The 21,793-nt window shown below is 35.3% G+C and overlaps 1 protein-coding gene across 38 annotated transcripts in view; it reads right to left on the bottom strand.

Annotated features, from left to right (window-relative positions):
* The window catches only part of LOC129721659 (ryanodine receptor), a 93,724-nt gene that overhangs the window by 56,400 nt on the left and 15,531 nt on the right, over nucleotides 1-21,793 (bottom strand). For 22 of the 38 annotated variants that reach the window (XM_055674462.1, XM_055674466.1, XM_055674456.1 and 19 more), the window contains exons 2-4: nucleotides 11,455-11,842; nucleotides 3,425-3,628; nucleotides 2,221-2,235 (exon numbers count right to left, since the gene is read on the bottom strand). In XM_055674462.1, coding sequence (XP_055530437.1) covers nucleotides 2,221-2,235; nucleotides 3,425-3,628; nucleotides 11,455-11,508 — 273 coding nt within the window. In that variant the 5' untranslated portion in view covers nucleotides 11,509-11,842. Of the gene's footprint in view, nucleotides 1-2,220; nucleotides 2,236-3,424; nucleotides 3,629-11,454; nucleotides 11,843-11,923; nucleotides 11,975-21,793 lie in introns of all 38 variants that reach the window. The other 16 variants (XM_055674471.1, XM_055674493.1, XM_055674495.1 and 13 more) reach the window with 2 other exon arrangements.

Raw genomic sequence — 21,793 nt, 5'->3', positions numbered from 1 at the left:
GTAAATTGGATACTAACTGTTCACAGATATTTATGATTCTTTGTGCGCGAGCTCTTGGTATTTGAGTTTTAAATGTTCCTTTATATCGAACTATCACGATTCTTAAAAAATCAACCAAAACTTCATTAAAAATGTGTGTTTTCAACATATGCCACATTTCTAGTTTTTTTTGAGAACTATGGTTTATTCATTAGGTTTAGGAACAGCCTATTAGCACGATTAAAATTTTATTAGCCAATGTCGACAATAAGCGTAAGTAAAATAGGATAAATAAATAAGCTTGCAATCAATGCGAGTGCGATTTCCATATATAGTGAAACGGTCGGATAAGGCTCCTGTAGATAAAATGTAGGTATTGAACAGATGCTTCGTGCTTCGCGTGAGTGCGATTTATGATGCCCGCGAGACTACGTCGGTCGTTATTTTGCCGTATGGAGCAGCGTGTCAATTCATTGTATAGATTGGATGATAGCAAGTGGTAACTGTGAGCTACATTGTCCTTCACTGCTTGGAATTAGCCTGTACAGGAAGTCAAGGACATCACTGCCACGGTCATCCTGCAGTGCTTTACTGCCCCTGTTTACATAGTTGACGTAACAACCAACACCATTATCGCGAGAAAAACGCGTTTTTGTTATTTTAACCCAAATCATTATATTGAGATACAATTTCAACAAAATAGTCTGTCAATTTTATGAAGATTGATGTTTGAAAAGAGGCCCCATGGATTATACGAGTCGGCCCGTGGTAATTGATCCAGAAAAACCGCTACGCCAGTTTATGCGAATAAACATGTTTTTCTCGCAGATTGTTCGCATAGCTTGGCGTAAAAACTTGACTACTTTCTACTCTGCCTCGCAGTTGATTCAGTTTTATCAATCGTGTTTCGGTCAAACGTCAGCTATTGTCCATCGGCAGTTTCAATTAGATAAACACGCACAAACACACATACAAACACACATACAAACACACATACAAACACACATACAAACACATGCATAAAGACTTACATTTACGCTAAGGGGAGTAATCGTTACATGGAAAAATGCAAACTTGACAGCACAGAGCCAGGACAAAGTTTTTCTTTGGTTCAATTTAGGCCCTCAGACAATGCTAAACCTGCCGGCTATGGATTACTTGTGCCTCTGATTGGTGCATTACATATGCATGTACATAAATTTGTATGGAAATTAGTATAGGAAAACTTTTGCGCATGTTTCTTTCTAGAGAGCTATCGATCAATCCACTTCCGGTAGTGTCAGGATTGTTTGGGGCCCCAAATAGAACCTTAAAAACGTTCTGGCAAATCGATTAAGTTTACCCACCGTAATATATACACACGATTTAATTATTTCATCTGATGCAAATATCCACTGGTAGGGGGAAAGGACACGGTGACTTTACACCTTCCTGAGGCTGAGTGTTTTGTGAAAAATATTAATATACAATACAATTATTCAATCCCACTTTCCCCTTTACCCCTTTCCATGGAATATTTGTCGAATTAAACGACTTAACTTAGACAAACAGACAGTAGTTAGACAGTTGAATAAAACGACTTAACATAAACAATTGCAACTTGTATGGAGTGACGCCAGTTTTTGCAACCAATTGGCAGTTACGCCAAAACGTTTTTCCAATATTTCTCAAAAGTTTCAGAACGAAATGGTTTTCTTTTTGTTTGTAGTGTATGTATCTTAGGGACAGGAAGCTGAATCAACGAAAAAGTGCAATTTGGACATTTTGGCTCTTACGTCAACTATGTAAGCAGGGGCAGTTTAGTGGCACACTTTTTTGCATTCTTGTTCGAGAGAGAAAACTTGTATGCATTCAATGTTAGAAGTCATCCAAAGCAGGTATTGTTGTTTGGTTTACAAGTGGTTTCGTGGTAGTGTTCAACATTTTTTTTTTTCATTCCGCCGAAGATAAAGAAGAAACTCGAGCACAAAAATAAGATAAATTATAACAGTAAATAGAAAAGAAGTGAAATTTAGAAAGAAAAATCGAACAATAAATCATACATCAAAAGGAATAGGGAGGAAAACTAACTCATAATGACAGAACGAGCAGAGAAGGAAGACAGAAATTAAATAATAAATAAAACCATACGTTAATGCCAGCCAATTGCCAAAAGTTAAACGACACTGAAAACCATTCGGGTTCGCTTGCTCAATTCTTTGCGGGATGAAATCTGCACCGTCAGTGCGAAGTTTTACTTACTACCGAATCATTTCCCTGAAATTGACAGAAAGAGAGAGAAGAAGCCAGAAAGTGTTGTGCTGGATGAAATGTTTGGCAGATGATGTTCAACTGTTTTGATGGTATCTACTACAGTTTTGCATTTGCAAAAAGAATACGGTGTAACTGCAAATGCCAGAAGAAGGAATCAGACTTTATTCTGAACCTAAAATTTATGAAACAAAGAATGTTAACATGTCAAATGAAGAGAGTAACAGGCAACTTTTGCTGGGATTGTTTACATTTACAGTTACGCCACATTGCTAATCTAAGAATATGAATAGACAGTAACAAACATTTCCGTCGTGTTGTTCTTTAACCTAAACAAAAAAAAAAACTATCACCATGTTAACCGTTCTACAGAAATTTTGTATTTATCCGCTAGAAAAACCCGTCCTGCCTAGGCCGCTTTACAAAATGCATCGACATTTGTATGACTGATTGATTCCACACACAGTTGATAATCGATAACGATATAAAAAGAGCTGTCAAAACGCAAAACACAGACATAAAACTTGGAAAAATTATGGGAACACTGGAACAGGTAACAGAACGAGGACAAGGGATTTTGTTAATCATAACAAAAATTCAAAATACAACGCCTCAGTAAAGTTTGTATGTCTTCGAAACTGTATCTTGTACATTCAAGGGCTCGTTTTTGCTTTGTTTATGTCTGCAGTATGGCGTGCGCAACATTATCGTGATGTGTACGGATATCCGTGGTTTAATGTGAATTTTACTTTTGAAGCTCGTTATTATTTTTTATTGAGTGAAAGTATTGTTTTAGTTTGATATCAGATTTGGGCAAAGAAAACTTTTTTATGTGAAACATCATTTAATTGTCTGCTAAGAGCATTATTACCAAATTTTTTTGTGCAGGTGTTGAATTTTTCATTACTCAATGTGTGCATTGCAGCGTGTTTCGTTTAACCCTCTAGTGCCCAATGCCGCCATTTGGCAGACTTCAGTCGAACCTCTAAAAAGCTTCAATAAATACTTAAAAAGTGTTTATAATGATCCATAGTGATTTTACCGAAGCCCATCTAGAAATTAACTTGAGCACTAGAGGGTTAAGTATTACACAATCCTGGTATTTTGTTTTCCCTACGGCCATCGCTGAACACATCATGGCATGTCTTCAGGGCTATCTTATGTTATACTAATTACCCAATGGAGAATTACTTACGGTTTCTGAGCCGGCAGCCGTGACCAGCTCCTGCAGAGCACGAACCGAGAGCGCCTGCTCGATGACGAACACACATTGCGACAGGTCCGGTGGGATGTTCTTGTCCGCTATGTTCTCGAGAAAGCAGTGCCGATTGCCGAACCCTTCGGCCGCCAGGCAGACTCGTTCGCCGGTTGCCGTGCAGGACAGACAGACCATGTCTTCCTGATTGGTGGGAACGAGGAAAGTTTAGAATGAGAAAAAACAAGAGGTTTACAAATCGATTCTGCTGGCTATGGAACTAAATTTATCATATTTGAATGTCAAAAGTGTCATGTCATGTTAACAATGTCAATAATATCAATGATGTCAATAACGTCAATAATATCAATAATGTCAATAAGGTCAATAAGGTCAATAATGTCAATAAGGTCAAAAATGTCAATAATGTCAATAATGTCAATAATGTCAATAATGTCAATAATGTCAATAATGTCAATAATGTCAATAATGGCAATAATGTCAATAATGTCAATAATGTCAATAATGTCAATAATGTCAATAATGTCAATAATGTCAATAATGTCAATAATGTCAATAATGTCAATAATGTCAATAATGTCAATAATGTCAATAAGGTCAAAAATGTCGAAAATTCAACAATGTCAAAAAAGGTCGAAAATGGCAAAATTGCCCAAAAAGTCAAAATGACGAATATGTTAAAAACGGTCAAAAATGGCAAAAACGGTAATAAATGTCAAAAGAGGCAAAATTTGTTAAAAATGTATATAATGGCAAAATTGCCCAAAAAGTCAAAATGTCGAATATGTTAAAAACGGTCAAAAATGGCAAAAACGGTAATGAATGTCAAAAGAGGCAAAATTTGTTAAAAATGTCAAAAATAGCAAAGACCGGTCGAATATTTTGTTAAAAAAGGTAAACAATATGAAAAACTGTCAAAATGTTAAAATTTGTGTAATATGTAAAAAATGTCAATAGTCAATAATGCCAAAAATGTCAAAACGGTCAAAGGTGAAAAATTTCAAAAATATCAGAAACGGTCAAAAATAACAAAAATTGTCAAAAATGTCAAAAACGGTAAAAAATGTCAAAATTCTAGAGGCTAGACACTTTTATTTTCACGAAAAATATTTCAATGATAATGATTTTTCGATATTGGTTGTTATATTTATCGTTTACCTGTCTATTGACAACCCTCCAACGATAAGTTAACGTCAATGAGCTAAGATATAAAGAGAGGGGTGTCCAAGAATGCAACGATAAATACTTTGTTATATTGAATATTGGGAATATTTCGCAATATATCAATAGTGTCAAAATTTGTTAAAAATTTCAAAAATGCCTAGTGAACAGATGGCAAAACGGTCAAAAATGTCCAAAACGTCAAAAACGGTCAAAAGTATCAAAAAACGGGTAAAATGCCAAAATTTGTAAAAAATTTCAAAAATGTCAAGAGCCAATAATTCCAAAAATACTGAAAACGTTTGATAATTTCAAAAACGGTAACAAATGGCAAAGACAGTTGAAAAATGGCATAAAAATTGCAAGAGTCAATTACACTAAGGTAGCTTTTACGCGGGTTTCTTTTTACGCGGGTTTCTTTTTACGCGGCTTTTTTTACGCGGATACCGGAATTTACGCGTTTTTTACGCGGATTCCGGAATTTACGCGGATTTTTTTTTTTGCGCGGATTTCGGTTCCTCCTCACTCGGATTGCAGAATAAACGCAGGTTTTTTACGCGGATTCCGGAATTTACGCGGTTTTTTTTACGCGGATTTCGGAATTTACTCGTTTTTTTTACGCGGATTCCGGAACTTACGCGGTTTTTTTACGCGGCATGTATCCCCCGCGTAAAAAGCGACTTTGGTGTATACCAAAAATAACAAAAACGGTCAAAAATGGCAGAGACGGCTAAAAATATCATAAACGTTTAAAAATGGCAAAAAATGGTCGAAAATGTCAATAAAGGTTAACCCGTAAGACCCGGGACGAAACTTGTTTTTTGAAAATGCTCGTTCTCAGCACTGGAACGGCCGATTTGGGAAAACTTGGAATTTTATTCAAGGGGAATAGTTGCTCTAAGTTTTGGTAAAGGTGCCACCCCTCTGGACCATTCTCCGTTTCTGTGAGACGCAAATATGTCTGTGTTTTTTTTTTCAAATTTTTCAAACAGAAACACTGGGAATTTTCATTGCTCCATCAAATTATGTCAGGTGGATGAAATATATTATGTAAGAGTGAATTTTGGAGTTTCTAAATTATTTCAGTACGAATTCACAAAACTACGTATTTTTATAAAAAATCAAAAAACAAAACCGTTGTTCAAATTTTAAGCTCTACATTTTTGCGGTAAGATCTCCTGAATCCATACGTGGTGAAAAATTTATTTTGGCATGCAAACATTTTGAGAAAAACCAGTTTAAATTCACCAGTGTACGTATTTTCATGGAAACCTGATTTTCCCAGCCTCCCACGGTTTCAACTTAGCTCTTCAATTTTCAAGTTCTATATTTCTAGAGTAACGTCTTCTGAATCCAAAGATGCTGAAAGATTTATTCTAGCATGCACAGATTTGGAGAAAATCAAGTTTTCATAAGAACTCGTACTTTAGTGAATTTAAATTCGTTTTTCTCTAAATCTGTGCATGCTAGAATAAATCTTTCAGCATCTTTGGATTCAGAAGACGTTACTCTAGAAATATAGAACTTGAAAATTGAAAAGCCAAGTTTAAACCTACTGTGGGAGACTGAGGAAATCAGGTTTCCGTGAAAATACGTACTTTAGTGAATTTAAACTCGTTTTTCTCAAAATATTTGCATCCTAAAATAAATATTTCATCGCATATTGATTCAGGAAACCTTACTTCAAAAATGTAGAGCTTAAAATTTTAAAAACGATTTTCTTATTTGAACTTTTATGAAGATACGTAGTTTTGTGATTCTGTACTGAAATAATTTAGAAACTCCAAAAGTCGCTCTTATATATCATATTTCATCCATCTGACATGATTTGATACATGGAGCAATTAATACGTATGAAAATTCCCAGTGTTTGTTCAATTTGTTTGAAATATTAGAAAAAAACACAGACATATTGCGTCTCACGAAAACGTGGAGGGGACCAGAGGGGTGCCATCTTTAGCAAAACTTAGAGCAACTATTTCCCTTAAATAAAAGTCCAACTTTTCCCAAATCGGCCGTTCCAGTGCTGAGAACGAGCATTTCCAAAAAAAAGTTCCGTCCCGGGTCTTTATGGGTTAAAAATGTTGAAATCGCTCAAAAATATTAGAAACGGTCTAAAATGGCAGAAAAAGTCAAAAATGACGACCGCTTGTTGTTAAATGTCAAAATTTGTTATAAATATCATGGTCAAAAATGATAAAAACGGTCAAAAATAAACGATAAAAATATCAAAAATGGCCAAACATATCAAGAACGGGTAAAAATGTTAAAAATGTCAAAAATATTGAAAACGGTCAAAAACGAAAGAAACATCAAAAAACGGTCAAAAACGGTCAAGAACGGTCAAAAACGGTCAGAAAAATAATAACAAAAACGGTCTAACTGTTAAAAACCCTACAAATGTAAAAAATTACCAATATCGGTAAAAAAGTTTTTACGGCAAAAAAAGGCAAATACGATCAAAACTGATAAAAACGGTAAAAAATGTCATAAACGTTAAAAAATATCAAAAAAGCCAAAAATATCAAGAACGGTTGAAAATATTACGAATTTCAAAAATATTGAAAACTCATAAATATCAAAAAACGGTAAAAACGGTCAAATATTTCAGAAACGGTTAAAAATCGTAAAAGCGGTCGAAAACGTTTGGAAATGTCAAAAACATCAAAAACGGTCAAAACTGTGAAAAACGTTACAAATGTAAAAATTACAAAAACGGCCAAAAATATCAAAAAACGGTCAACAATGGCAAAAACGTTCAAAAACGGTTAAAAGTGTCAAAACGGCCAGGACCGTCAGAAATGTTAGAAATAACAATAACGGTCAAAACTGGTAGAAACGGTCAAAAATGGCGAAAAAGATCAAAAATGGCAAACAGCAGAGAATGTCCGAAATGCCATGAACGATCAAAAATATAAAAAAGGGTCAAAAATATCAAATTTTGTTAAAAATATCAGAACGGTCAAAAATGACAAAAGTTGTAACAAATGTTGAAAAAGTCAAAAACGGTCAAGTATTTTAAAAACGATAAAAAATGTCGAAAACGCTCAAAAATTTCAAAAATATCGAATATGGTCAAAGATATCATAAACAATTAAAAATGTCGAAAACGTTGAAAATGTCAAAAACGGTCAAAAATCACGAAAAATGGTTAAAAATATCAGTCCTGAAAAACGGTAAAAAATGTCCAAAATTTCAGAAATGGTTCAATACCAAAATCGGTAGAAAAACGTAAAAAATGTCAAAATTTGTTAATAATGCCAAGAATTAAAAATGGAAAAAAATGGTTCAGAATGTCAAAAAGGGCAAAAACGGTGAAAAATGGCAAAATTGGTCAAAAATGGCAAATGTCCAAAATGTCAAAAAAAAAATCAAAAATTAAAATTGGCGGAAACGGTCAAAATCAGAATGTCCAAAATGTCAGAAATATAAAAAACGGTCAAAAATGCCAAAAAAGTTAAAATTTGTATTAAATTTTCAAATGGCCAAACATGTCAAAAACAATAGAAAATGTCAAAAATTGTCCAAAATGTCAAAACTGGTCAAAAACGATAAAAAACGTAAGAAATAGTCAAAAAGGCATAAACGGTAGAAAATGTCAAAAATGGAAACACGGTCAACAATGGCAGAAACGGTCGAAAATGTCAGAAATGCCAAAAATATCAAAAACGGTCAAAAATAGCAAAAATAGTCGAAAATGTAAAAAAAGCTGAAAATGTCATAAATGGTCATAAATGAGAAAAACGGTCATAAACATCAAAACAGATAAAAATGTCAAAAACGGTGAAAAATGTCAAAAATGGCCATAAGAGTCAAAAACTGTAAAAAAATGTCAAAAACGATCAAAAACGGTCAAAAAATGACAAAAACGGTAGAAACGGTAAAAAATGGCAGAATGGTCAAGTAGTCAATTATTTAAAAAATGTCTGAAACGTTAAAAATATGAAAACAAGGTGAAAAATGGCGAAAATGATAAGAAATATGAAGAACGGTCAGAATGGATGGTTGACAATGACAAAATCGGTAATAAATGTCAAAGAAATAAAAATGTCCTAAATGTAAAGAACGGTCAAAAATACCAAAAATGATTGCAAATCGTTAAAAATGACAAAATTTGTTAAAAATGCAAAAAACCAAAAATGGCAAAAACGGTAAAAAACACAGAAACGTCAAAAGAATGAAGAACGGCTAAAAACGGCAATAACGGTCGAAAATGGTTAAAAATGCCGGTCAAAAATGGCAAACAGATGAAAAATGTACAAAATGTCAAGAACGTTCAAAAATATCAAGAACGCTAATAACAGTGGAAATTTGTTAAAAATGTCAAAAATCAAAAATGGCTAAAACGGTAAAAAATATTCAGTGTCAAAAACGGTCAAAAATTCCAAAAATGGAAAAAATGGTATAAATTATCAAAAACGATAAAAAAAGGTCAAAAATGTAAAAAACGATAAAAAAATGTTAAAACGGTCAAAAATGATAAAAAAAGGTAAAAAATGTCAGAAATGTCAAGAATGTTCAAAAATATCAAAAACGGTCAAAAATGGAAAAAAGGTTAAAATGACACATTCGGTCAAAAATAGCAAACAGGTGAAAATGTACAAAATGTAAAGAATGGTTAAAAATACCAAGAACGGTAGAAAAACCGTGAAAATTTGTTAAAAATGTCAAAAATCAAAAATGTTAGAAAATATTCAGTGTCAAAAATTCCAAAAATGTAAAAAATAGTCTAAAATGTCAAAAACGATAAAAAATGATCAAAAATGTCAAAAACGATAAAAACATCAAATGCGGTCGAAAACGTCAAAAATGGTCAAAAATTTAAAAAATATTCAAAAATATCAACAACGGTAAAAAAGGTTAAAAAAGACACACCCGAAAAATGGCAAACAGGTAAAAATGTGCAAAATGTCAAGAACGGTTAAAAATACCAAGAACGGTGAAAAACCCTGTGAAAATTTCTTAAAAATGTCAAAAATCAAAAATGGCAAAATCGGTAAAAAATCTTAGGAGTGTCAAAAACGGTCAAAAATTCCAAAAATGTAAAAAATGGTTTAAAATGTCAAAAACGGCCAGAAACGATAAAAAATGGTCAAAAATGTCAAAAACGATAAAAAACTGTCAAAAACGGTAAAAATGTTAAAAACGGTCGAAACTAAGAGTCAAAAATGGCCAAAATAACGGTAAAAAATGTCCAAAAAGTCAAAAACGGTCGAAAAACGGCGAAGAAATGACATAAACGTTAGAAAATATCAAAAACGGTTGAAAATGGTAAACAACGTCAAAAATGTCAAAGCTTGAAAACGTCGGTCAAATATATCAAAAATGGTCAGAAATGGTAAAAATGGGTAAAAATGTCAAAAACGGTAAAAAATGGCAAAATATAAAAAATATCAAACATGTCGAGCTCCCCCAAGGGTCATAAGAAGCCTTCCACATTCTACGAAGGCATCTGCATCCCCCTTCCCAAGTTGGCGTCAGGGTATACTAAGGTCTTTTTTACACGGGGGATGCGTTTCAAATTTGCATGGGACCGCGTAAAAAAAGGCTTTTTTGAGTTGCGAATATAACGAAGCAAACCGTGTTAAAAAGTTTGAACCTCGCTTGAATATCATAGTGGTTAATCTGGAGACTAAAATTAAACATTTTGAATTTTCAGTCTTTACACCAAAAATTGTAATTTTTGCTCTGAACGGGTATATGACCTTTGGCCTAAAACGGGAAAGGTGAATGAAATGAGGTCGATATCTTGTACCTCCCGCCACGAATTCATATCAGCGGTGATGAAATCGAGGTGGTTGACGAGTTCGTGTACCTGGGCTCACTGGTGACTGCTGACAACGACACCAGCAGAGAAATTCGTCGACGCCTTATGGCAGGAAATCGTGCCTACTTTGGACTCCGCTCCGCTCGAATAAAATCCGCCGCCGCACGAAATTAACCATCTACAAAACACTGTTCAGACCGGTAGTCTTCTACGGCCACGAAACCTGGACTATGCTCGTGGAGGACCAACGCGTCCTTGGGGTTTTCGAACGAAAGGTGTTGCGGACCATCTGTGGTGGAGTGCAGATGGAAGATGGATCATGGCGGAGGCGGATGAACCACGAGTTGCTGGGAGAACCACTCATCGTTCAAACGGCGAAAATCGGGAGACTACGGTTGGCTGGGCATGTCGTTAGGATGTCGGACGACAACCCGGTGAAAATGGTTCTTGATAACAACCCGACTGGAACAAGGCGACGGAGCGCGCAGCAAGCAGGGTGGCTCGATCAAGTGAAAGACGACCTGCGGGGCAGACGACATGGCTGGCGAGCTGCAGCCATGGACCGAGTTGAATGGAGACGACTTTTTCGAACAGCGAACTTCGGCCTGGAGTTGACTGGTAAGGTAAGTATCTTGTACCGTTTTTGAGTAATTAAGAAGCAACCCGCGTAAAAAACCGTGTAAAAAAGACCGTACTGTATTTTTCTTCACCCATACAAACGGAGGGGAGAGGTGGGGGGGTTTGAAATCGTTAAAAATCTGTCGATGTGGGATGTTGATTATTTTATTTATTTATTTACTTCAATTTATTAAATTATTAAAAAACATGGCATGTTGAATCCACGACATAATTCAGATGAAAATTTAATTTTTTTTCCACAGATGCAATATAGTTGTCATTCATAAATCGCTATTTGGTAGTTGTGAAAATAAATGGCTCTCGTGACATATTTAGTACTTCATAATTCATAAATGAACGACTACTGATTTATGTTATATATATGGTTATAATTCCATAAATATAAACTCATGCGTGAGTACTTTCCCCCAAAGTTGCATTACACAACAAAGCAATTACTCACCGTCCGCAGGAATGAAACATCATCCTGCTCGGACCCTCCTTCCGCTTCCGCCATGGTCGCTGACTACTTGCGGTGTGTACGCCCTTGTTCGAGTGATCCGATTTGGTGCACTGTTCTTTATTTCAATTTGGTCTCCAAAACCAAAAACATAAAAACTAATAAAAATGGAATCCGCTCACAAAGCTTTGCGTCACTTCATGTGCCCAGCGATGCTGCTATCCAGGCCCGTGTTGGGTGGGTTCGAGTATGCACACAATTTAGTTTTTTTTCTCTCTTGGTTTTCGTAGTTCACTTTTTTTCCCACGAGTCGATTGTTGCCGTTTGCTGAGAACTATCGTAACTGACTTTTTTTTTACACTTCACTGTTTGCTTTATCAAGGATGGTTTCCTATATATAAAAATGGCATCTAGTTTTTAGTTCATAATTTTTATATGCAAATATAAAAATTATAAACTTGAAACTATATACTTTTATTAACAAAAAATGGAAATAAATGACGCTGGAATATGATGATGAGATCTGAAAGCAGAAAAGAGAGAAAAAAGTATGAATGTCACATATAATTTGAAAAACAGTCATAAATCAACTGGTTAGTAAAAGAAAAACGCCTTCGTTTTCCGTTTGCACGGCTTGTAAATGGAAAGCACGCTAGGTCGTAAACAAGCGCAACAGTTTTCACAGGTTCAACGTTCCTCCGCCAGTTGGGGGAGCCTATTTATTACCATCGCCCGTTATGGACAGTGGAAAGCTTTTAGGCTGCCATTTGTTTCGGATGACCGGATACACGGCTCTCAACGAAAATGGCCAATAAATTTGCGAAGTTCATTTGTTCGTGTTGATCCGCTGTTCTTACAACGTTTGAAGGATGTGGTAAATTTTGTTCATTTGACTCTTGTCTGGTACAACATACGTGTTCTAGTTCATTCCTAGCCAAATGTATTTCCCCTGAGTATTCGCCAACCGTAAATTACAAAGCAAACAGTAAAAAATACGAATATACAAATTTGCCTTCAGAGCGATAAAATGAGTTTAAACCATGTTGGAAAAGTTGCCACGGGGATTTTCATGTTTGATAACCGGATTAGCACGTTCCGTTGAATGATGTACATCGCCTCGGTACGTGAGTTTCATAGTGAGTAGTTTTTGCTACTAGTATCGGTGCAGTGCTTCCGAATGGTCTGGAGGACTTTCGAAAGCTTTATTCGCTTAGTTAGTTTAAATTGTACACGTACTTTAGGAATAATTTCAAATGCAATGGATTGTTCACACCTGACGAGAATGAATACTCCACAGAATTGAATGTATCTATTTTAATATAATCACTCACAGCGGATGTTGCTTCCATTCATCATTTACATTTTCCTACCGCAGAGGTCACGGTAATAAACGGTTCAAAACCAGGCACTAGTTGTGTGTGAATTACTTCCGTTCATGTTACTGTCTGTCTAGAGAACGAGTGCATTTAATATTACCAGTATTGGAAAATGTACAGAACGTACATCGTACACTCTTGGCATATGTAATGTTAATCCTTCCCAAGTTTTCAATTTCTCACGCGAATGGTTGCCTCTAGCAAGCTGTTTTTTTGCTGCCAAGTACACGTGGAAATATGGTGCATTGGTTAAGCTCAAGATTAAAATGTGGTATTTTTTGCGAATAAATAGCAAATGGAAAAACGTCAGAATAAATTCGCAAACAGATTTTACATCTGGTGACACTCGTGGGTTAAAAAAGATTTAAATACATAACTCCGATTTTGCTATGAATTTTGATATTTCATAGATAACCATGCGTCTCCATTTGATCAAATACGATGCGGGCGCTTGGTGTTTGAAATTTATTAGCCACAACAGTTTCGTATCAAAACAAAATTATTATGAAGATGTCAATCCTGTTTTGTTATTGAACTATTTATAACTTCTATTTATTCGATAGACTCGAAATACATGAATTGGGCCCAACTAGTTTAGGATATCTTTTGATAGTTGACAAACATCATTACCACGCGCAAAACATGAAGGACACACTTTCAGGGTGGAAAAGTTTGCCGACGGTTAGGGAAAATACGTACGCACTTCGGCGAATAACGTCAAAAAGAAATAATCACGCATATTTGTGATTATTTCGGTTCGTGCTTCGATTACTCAGTCGTGGTTGTACAGAAATTATTCCTAGCACCCGTCAATTGACTAATGGAATGCGATGATTGCACGTAGTGTCATACAGCCGCAGCGGACCGGTACTGATGAGACGATGTCATATTTTTAGCTGCACAACATTTTTTTTGTTTCTTACTAATTTGACTGAAGGCTTGGCCACTGTCCAAAGTCAAGACGATTATTTTTGAGCAAAACAAAAAAAAAAATCGATAAATTGCAGTGAAACAAAAATTTATAAAATTATTGTTGTGTGTGGGTAATCTTTTTTTGTTATGAACGTAAAGTTAGCTTAATTTCATGTTTGTACTTTATGCTAAGAATAATATAACTTGATATGACAAATACGATAGAAGTAGAACTGATGCTGTCGTAGACAATAAGCAAAACTCTTTGCGGAGGAAAGTTTTCCTGAGTGAGACAGGCGTTTTAGAGATCTGAAGTTTATTATTGTCGCCTGGCCCAAATAGAAAATGAACTCATCTAAAATGCATAGTTTTAATCTGGCACCACACTTAAAATGCAAAACATTTTACATTCTTTATTTTTTTCTAGCCGAACAAAATGTTTTTAATGCTTTCAGATATTGTTAAAATCATGGTTTCGACTCTTAACTTTTTCTCAGGTTGTGTTTGTAAGTAGTGATTTTTGAATCATAGTAATTATATTCAATTACCTTCAATTTCTTCAGTATTCAAATTAATATTTTAATATGCAGATTACCCGAAAATAATTCCAAGTACTCCCTGTCAAGCAATCCCACTTAATTTCATTACCCACCTTCAATGGGTGGGTGCTATATTACTACGTGGCGACAGCAAAACAGTTCAACCGGAGACACTTAAGTGTCGTGCCAACAATATTTAGACCCAGCCGAATTGCACAACAGGCGATGATTACGGTAGCATTACGAAATGAATATTTTCATTCACAATTACGTGAACCCATTCGTATTTCGGGATAACTGATATTTGAAGTCCACAGCGGTTCTTATTCACCGACGCACACATACAGCATCATTCAGTGAATCGGTGCTCAGAAAGAACTATTTTTAGTACAATGAAAGTTCCGCTGAACTGCGGGCGGAACCGGCCAATCCCCCTAGGTAGAATGAAAAAAAAAAAACAAAAAAAAAAACAAAAATGCCACAGAACAGAGAGCAGAGATCAACCAGGAAGGAAAGCTTATGCTTTTTGACGGAAAATAGAATCGTGACAACGTTTTGGTTGAATTTTTTTGCACTTTCCATCAAGTAGCTAGTGGTGATGATGAAGTAGAAAACTTGTTAGTAGTGAACTATTCGACCTCTTTTTCAATCCTCTTTGGACGGCAAAAAAGTGGTTACTGATGCGTTTTGGTTGATCATCGAACGGATTGAAATTCATTTCCCCTCTCAGGTAAACTATTTTTAGAATGTTGGGTTGTGATGTGATGGGAACAGAAACAGTAAAAAACAACGCTATATAGAAAGAGAGTGGTTAACCATAATGCATCCATCGACTTTAAGTGTCGGTGAAACATAATAATATGTCAATCAACTCTCGGGAAAGTTAAATCAAGTCAGATCTCGGTGCCAACTTCAATCTTATTTACCTTTTTTCATGATAATCATTATAGTTAATTGGCAATTTTTCAGAAGGGAAGATTTCATCTTCCAAACAGAAATCATCCATTTATAACGTCAATTGGACAGCTCGTGTTTCCTCGCAATGGCAACGCCTTTTCGGACGTACGTGGGAAGTGGAAAAGCAGGGCAGTCTCCAATTTCCGTTAATTACAGCTACCGACTTTAGAGCCGTCGCACTGACGTTCAGCGTGCAAATAGCAGATATGGCAAACAGCAGTTTCAAACTATTTATTTTAAGCAATTCTTTACAGTCATTTTAACAGCGTAAAGGCTTGTTTTATTTTATTGCAAGAACATGTTTCAACTTAAGGAAACAACAGAAGGGATATTTTATGCTGACAGGTTTGATTAATGTTTATGTTGCGTGATGACTTGCACGAACAACAGAAGTCTTCGTCAGTACAAAGGTTGTGAGATATTGTAATGGAAGCGATACAAACTGAAATAGATTTCAATGAGCTACAAGAATTAAGAGGTCTAGGACAAGAATGTTTATTCAACGCGAAATAAGCAGTTTTGTATGGCAGCTTTCGATAGTTCAATTTAAAGAAGGCATATTGAATTGGTTTTGGGAGAATTTATTTTAGAAACAAAATCCCGACAACACTGCTTTTCGAGGCGCATCCTTTCTCAGCCCGTAAATAAAACTTATTTTTGTGTAAAACGACTACAGAATTACGTGTGATAACGGAGTGAACATTAAACCGCTTCTGGTAAAGCTAAGTATAGTGCCAACATTTTACTTAATACATTGGAAGTAATAAACAAAAAAATCGCCATGTGGTAAAAACAAAATTTAAGCAAGGGCTTGTATAAAAGCTTGTATGCATGGTTGAATGGACAAACAGTGCTGCTGGTTTCATCGGAAAAAATGTAAATGCAATGGAAGTAAATACTAATTTTTTTCTTAATGTTAAAATGGGCACTAGTGCCACCCAGTCATGTTAAATGAAAAGAGTCATGATAAATATCGAAAACCGACCATGTACATTTTGTTCATTGGCCCAGAAAATCATTTGTGCAAAATCTACCAATTTTTTTACGATGCTAAATGACTTAAAAATGCATAAAACGTCGATTTTCATGTACTTTCTCCTTGGTAGTATTTTGGGGGTTGAAAAATCACAGCTAAAGTGCTTTGAGGCACCCCTAAATTATGTCCGATTGAGCTGAAGTTTTGCCCAGATCATATTTTGTTAATAATATTGTTTTGAGGCGGGGCTTACCAAATGGAAAATGGCGCCGAAATGTACTGCAAATACTCAGTCCTTCGGTGAAATTCAATCCAAATCCAATCCAAATCCAGGCCAAATCCAATCCAAATCCAATCCAAATCCAATCCAAATCCAATCCAAATCCAATCCAAATCCAATCCAAATCTAATCCAAATCCAATCAAAATCCAATCCAAATCCAATCCAAATCCAATCCAAATTCAATCCAAATCCAATCCAAATCCATTCCAAATCCAATCCAAATCCAATCCAAATCCAATTCAAATCCAATCCAAATCCAATCCAAATCCAATCCAAATCCAATCCAAATCCAATCCAAATTCAATCCAAATCCAATCCAAATCCAATCCAAATCCAATCCAAATCCAATCCAAATCCAATCCAAATCCAATCCAAATCCAATCCAAATCCAATCCAAATCCAATCCAAATCCAATCCAAATCCAATCCAAATCCAATCCAAATCCAATCCAAATCCAATCCAAATCCAATCCAAATCCAATCCAAATCCAATCCAATTCAATCCAAATCCAATCCAAATCCAGTCCAAATCCAATCCAAATCCAATCCAAATCCAATCCAAATCCAATCCAAATCCAATCCAAATCCAATCCAAATCCAATCCAAATCCAATCCAAATCCAATCCAAATCCAATCCAAATCCAATCCAAATCCAATCCAAATCCAATCCAAATCCAATCCAAATCCAATCCAAATCCAATCCGAATCCAATCCAAATCCAATCCAAATCCAATCCAAATCCAATCCAAATCCAATCCAAATCCAATCCAAATCCAATCCAAATCCAATCCAAATCCAATCCAAATCCAATCCAAATCCAATCCAAATCCAATCCAAATCCAATCCAAATCCAATCCAAATCCAATCCAAATTCAATCCAAATCCAATCCAAATCTAATCCAAATCCAATCCAAATCCAATCCAAATCCAATCCAAATCCAATCCAAATCCAATCCAAGTCCAATTCAAATCCAATCCAAATCCAATCCAAATCCAATCCAAATCCAATTCAAATCCAAATCCAATCCAAATCCAATCCAAATCCAATCCAAATCCAATCCAAATCCAATCCAAATCCAATCCAAATCCAATCCAAATCCAAATCCTAATCCAATCCAAATCCACTCCAAATCCAATCCAAATCCAATCCAAATCCAATCCAAGTTCAATCCAAATCCAATCCAAATCCAATCCAAATCCAAATCCAATCCAAATCCAATCCAAATCCAATCCAAATCCAATCCAAATCCAATCCAAATCCAATCCAAATCCAATCCAAATCCAATCCAAATCCAATCCAAATCCAATCCAAATCCAATCCAAATCCAATCCAAATCCAATCCAAATCCAATCCAAATCCAATCCGAATCCGATCCAAATCCAATCCAAAACCAATCCAAATCCAATCCGAATCCAATCCGAATCCAATCCAAATCCAATCCAAATCCAATCCAAATCCAATCCAAATCCAATTTAATCCAAATCCAATCCAAATCCAATCCAAATCCAATCCAAATCCAATCCAAATCCAATCCAAAACCAATCCAAATCCAATCCAAATCCAATCCGAATCCAATCCAAATCAAATCCAAATCCAATCCAAATCCAATCCAAATCCAATCCAAATCCAATCCAAATCCAATCCAAATCCAATCCAAATCCAATCCAAATCCAATTCAAATCCAAATCCAATCCAAATCCAATCCAAATCCAATCCAAATCCAATCCAAATCCAATCCAAATCCAATCCAAATCCAATCCAAATCCAATCCAAATCCAATCCAAATCCAATCCAAATCCAATCCAAATCCAATCCAAATCCAATCCAAATCCAATCCGAATCCAATCCAAATCCAATCCAAATCCAATCCAAATCCAATCCAAATCCAATTCAATCCAAATCCAATCCAAATCCAATCCAAATCCAATCCAAATCCAATCCAAATCCAATCCAAATCCAATCCGAATCCAATCCAAATCCAATCCAAATCCAATCCAAATCCAATCCGAATCCAATCCAAATCCAATCCAAATCCAATCCAAATCCAATCCGAATCCAATCCAAATCCAATCCAAATCCAATCAAAATCCAATCCAAATCCAATCCAAATCCAATCCGAATCCAATCCAAACCCAATCCAAATCCAATCCAAATCCAATCCAAATCCAATCCAAATCCAATTCAATCCAAATCCAATCCAAATCCAATCCAAATCCAATCCAAATCCAATCTAAATCCAATCCGAATCCAATCCAAATCCAATCCAAATCCAATCCAAATCCAATCCGAATCCAATCCAAATCAAATCCAAATCCAATCCAAATCCAATCCAAATCCAATCCAAATCCAATCCAAATCCAATCCAAATCCAATCCAAATCCAATCCAAATCCAATCCAAATCCAATCCAAATCCAATTCGAATCCAATCCGAATCCAATCCAAATCCAATCCAAATCCAATCCAAATCCAATCCAAATCCAATACAAATCCAATCCGAATCCAATCCAAATCCAATCCAAATCCAATCCAAATCCAATCCAAATCCAATCCAAATCCAATTCAATCCAAATCCAATCCAAATCCAATCCAAATCCAATCCAAATCCAATCCAAATCCAATCCGAATCCAATTCCAATCCAATCCAAATCCAATCCAAATCCAATCCAAATCCAATCCAAATCCAATCCAAATCCAATCCAAATCCAATCCAAATCCAATCCAAATCCAATCCAAATCCAATCCAAATCCAATCCAAATCCAATCCGAATCCAAACCAAATCCAATCCAAATCCAATCCAAATCCAATCCAAATCCAATCCAAATCCAATTCAATCCAAATCCAATCCAAATCCAATCCAAATCCAATCCAAATCCAATCCAAATCCAATCCAAATCCAATCCAAATCCAATCCAAATCCAATCCAAATCCAATCCAAATCCAATCCAAATCCAATCCAAATCCAATCCAAATGCAATCCAAATTCAACCAAAATCCGAGGTGCCCAGAAGTGTTGCCAGATAAGTTATTTTTAATTTTAAATACTAACTTCGCATGTTTCGGCTAGTGCAGCCATTTTTATTGGAAATTTGATGATTGCATCGTGTTCTTTGAAAAATTTCACGTAAGAAATAACTATCACCCCGAGGTAAAATGTGTCAATCTCGATATACACCATTTATACGAAGCTAGTTTTAAGCAACAAAACAAATGATTTTTGAGATTTTTCTAGTTATTCAGGAGTCCAAAAACATCTTTCCTTTTTTGTAGTATCGTTGCCGGGTTTTTTCCCCGTTCAGTTGTTTAAAGTAAAGCCCTACGGAAATATTAAAAACTCGTAAAACTGAATAAAAGAGTAAGCTAATTGTTGTTGCGTATTTTCTTTTAATTTTTTTCCGTTTTTATTAGTTCATTCCATTATGACTGGATTAAAAAAAGTAAGTAAAATAGTAAAGTTATTTCATTTCAGTTACAAAGAAAAAAAAACTGGAAGCAATGGTGCCAGATTTGCCCTCGTTTAGTTAGTTGAATTAATGATTAAAACCTTGCGAAAATAATAAAAACACCCAAAACTAAATGAAAAAAAGTAAGCGAATTGGTGTATTTGTATCTCTTTGATATTACCGTATAATAAAACAATATAAAACAACAGAGCGAAGAAAGTGTAATGAAGAGAGAAAAATAAAAAAAAGGAAGAAAAATAAACCCATAACTTTTAGTTGTAAAATTTACTTGCTGGAAAATAATTGAGAAAAAATGGCAGCACTGCAGCAAAAAAGGAAAAATATTCCTTGATAGGCAGAAAAGTCTTGAAAATAATTTGTTGGACTCATTTTACCTCGGGGTGATAGTTGTTTCTTACGTAAACTTTTCCAAGAAACACGATGGTATTATAAAACTTGAAAACTTCAAATGGCTGCATTTGCCGAAAACTGCGATTATTTTTTAAAGTATAAATGCAAACTATCTGGCAACATTTCCGGTAAAAATATATGTTTTTTTAGTGCTTGTTTTTTATGTCATTTTTTGAAATGTGTTATTTGCAACAAAGAGGATGATCCACAGAGTGCAGGTACTCCAGTCGACACTAAAATAGGGACTTTTTTCAAAGTGAACCTAGATGAGTAATTCCCCCAACTTTGAGCCAAATCCATGATGGTCGATGTTGAGTTTGTGCTTTTTCGAGGTCACTTCGTATGGAGTGGTCCATATTGTACACGGAAAAAAATAATTAAGTTTCTACAATCAATTGATCAATCAAGTTTTAATCAAAATTCTAATATTTTGGAGCGCCAAAAGTTAAAAAAAATATTCTTGTCGAAGTGAAAATTTCTGCCTTGAAAAATTTACACCTTTAAAAAGCTTCAATTAATACTTAAAAATGTTTATAAAGATTCACAGTGATTTTTTCGAAGTTGGTCTGAAAATTAACTTGGGCACTAGAGGGTTAAGATTGTCACTGTCAATTTTTCCAAGTAAAGTATCAAAAATTTTATTTTAATTTCGTTCTCTGTTTTGGAAGTTTGAAGTTCTAAAAAGTACACTTTATATATAAATGAAATGATTAAATGATATTGTTTTAACTTTATATTTAAAATATAATCTTGACACAAATTCACATTCAGCTTAAAGCAAGGGAACAGTATCTTTCCTTACTACCTACACTAATCGATGAGGTTCGAATAAACAAGCATAATTGTTGCATATGGATAAGGCCCTCGAAAGGAAAACCAGTTTTCTAGCATATTTATTCGAAGGATGAAAATGACCTCCACCACCGAACACTGCTATTAGCGAAACGAAGGAACAGAGGCTCGACCAAGGTGCGTAGCTATAGGCTGTTATTGTGCGCATATTTTGCCGGTCATACTATTTCGTTACCCGGGAAGATTACCAAGGTGCTAGAGGCGGCATGAAAAGCCTCCGTACAGGTTCGTCCTCTGCTGAGGCGAAAACGCTACAGGTAAGAAGATGTTTGCACCCGCAGCTACGTCGAACGGCAGGAGATTGCCATTAAAAATTCATTTGGCGTAAGCGAGGGCAAATGTTGGTGAATTCTGTTTTCGCGGTGCGTACGCAAAGGCGATTCATGACCGGAGAAAATCCCTCAACCATTACGGGAAAGAAAGGTTCTATGGTTGAGAAAAGGTACGAATTTTGATCACCGTAACCTGTAAAGGTAAGAAAATCCTCACCATAAACACATTTATTAGATTTTCAGCACGCTTTGCATTTCATTTTAAATATTTAAATTTAAATGTGTGTTTATTTGTGATGAAAAGAAATGGTGAATTGATACCA

Source organism: Wyeomyia smithii, chromosome 2, assembly GCF_029784165.1.
Source record: "Wyeomyia smithii strain HCP4-BCI-WySm-NY-G18 chromosome 2, ASM2978416v1, whole genome shotgun sequence".
NCBI lineage: Eukaryota > Metazoa > Arthropoda > Insecta > Diptera > Culicidae > Wyeomyia > Wyeomyia smithii.
Note: the sequence above shows the minus strand (reverse complement) of the source record. Positions and strands in the feature narration are given on the sequence as shown.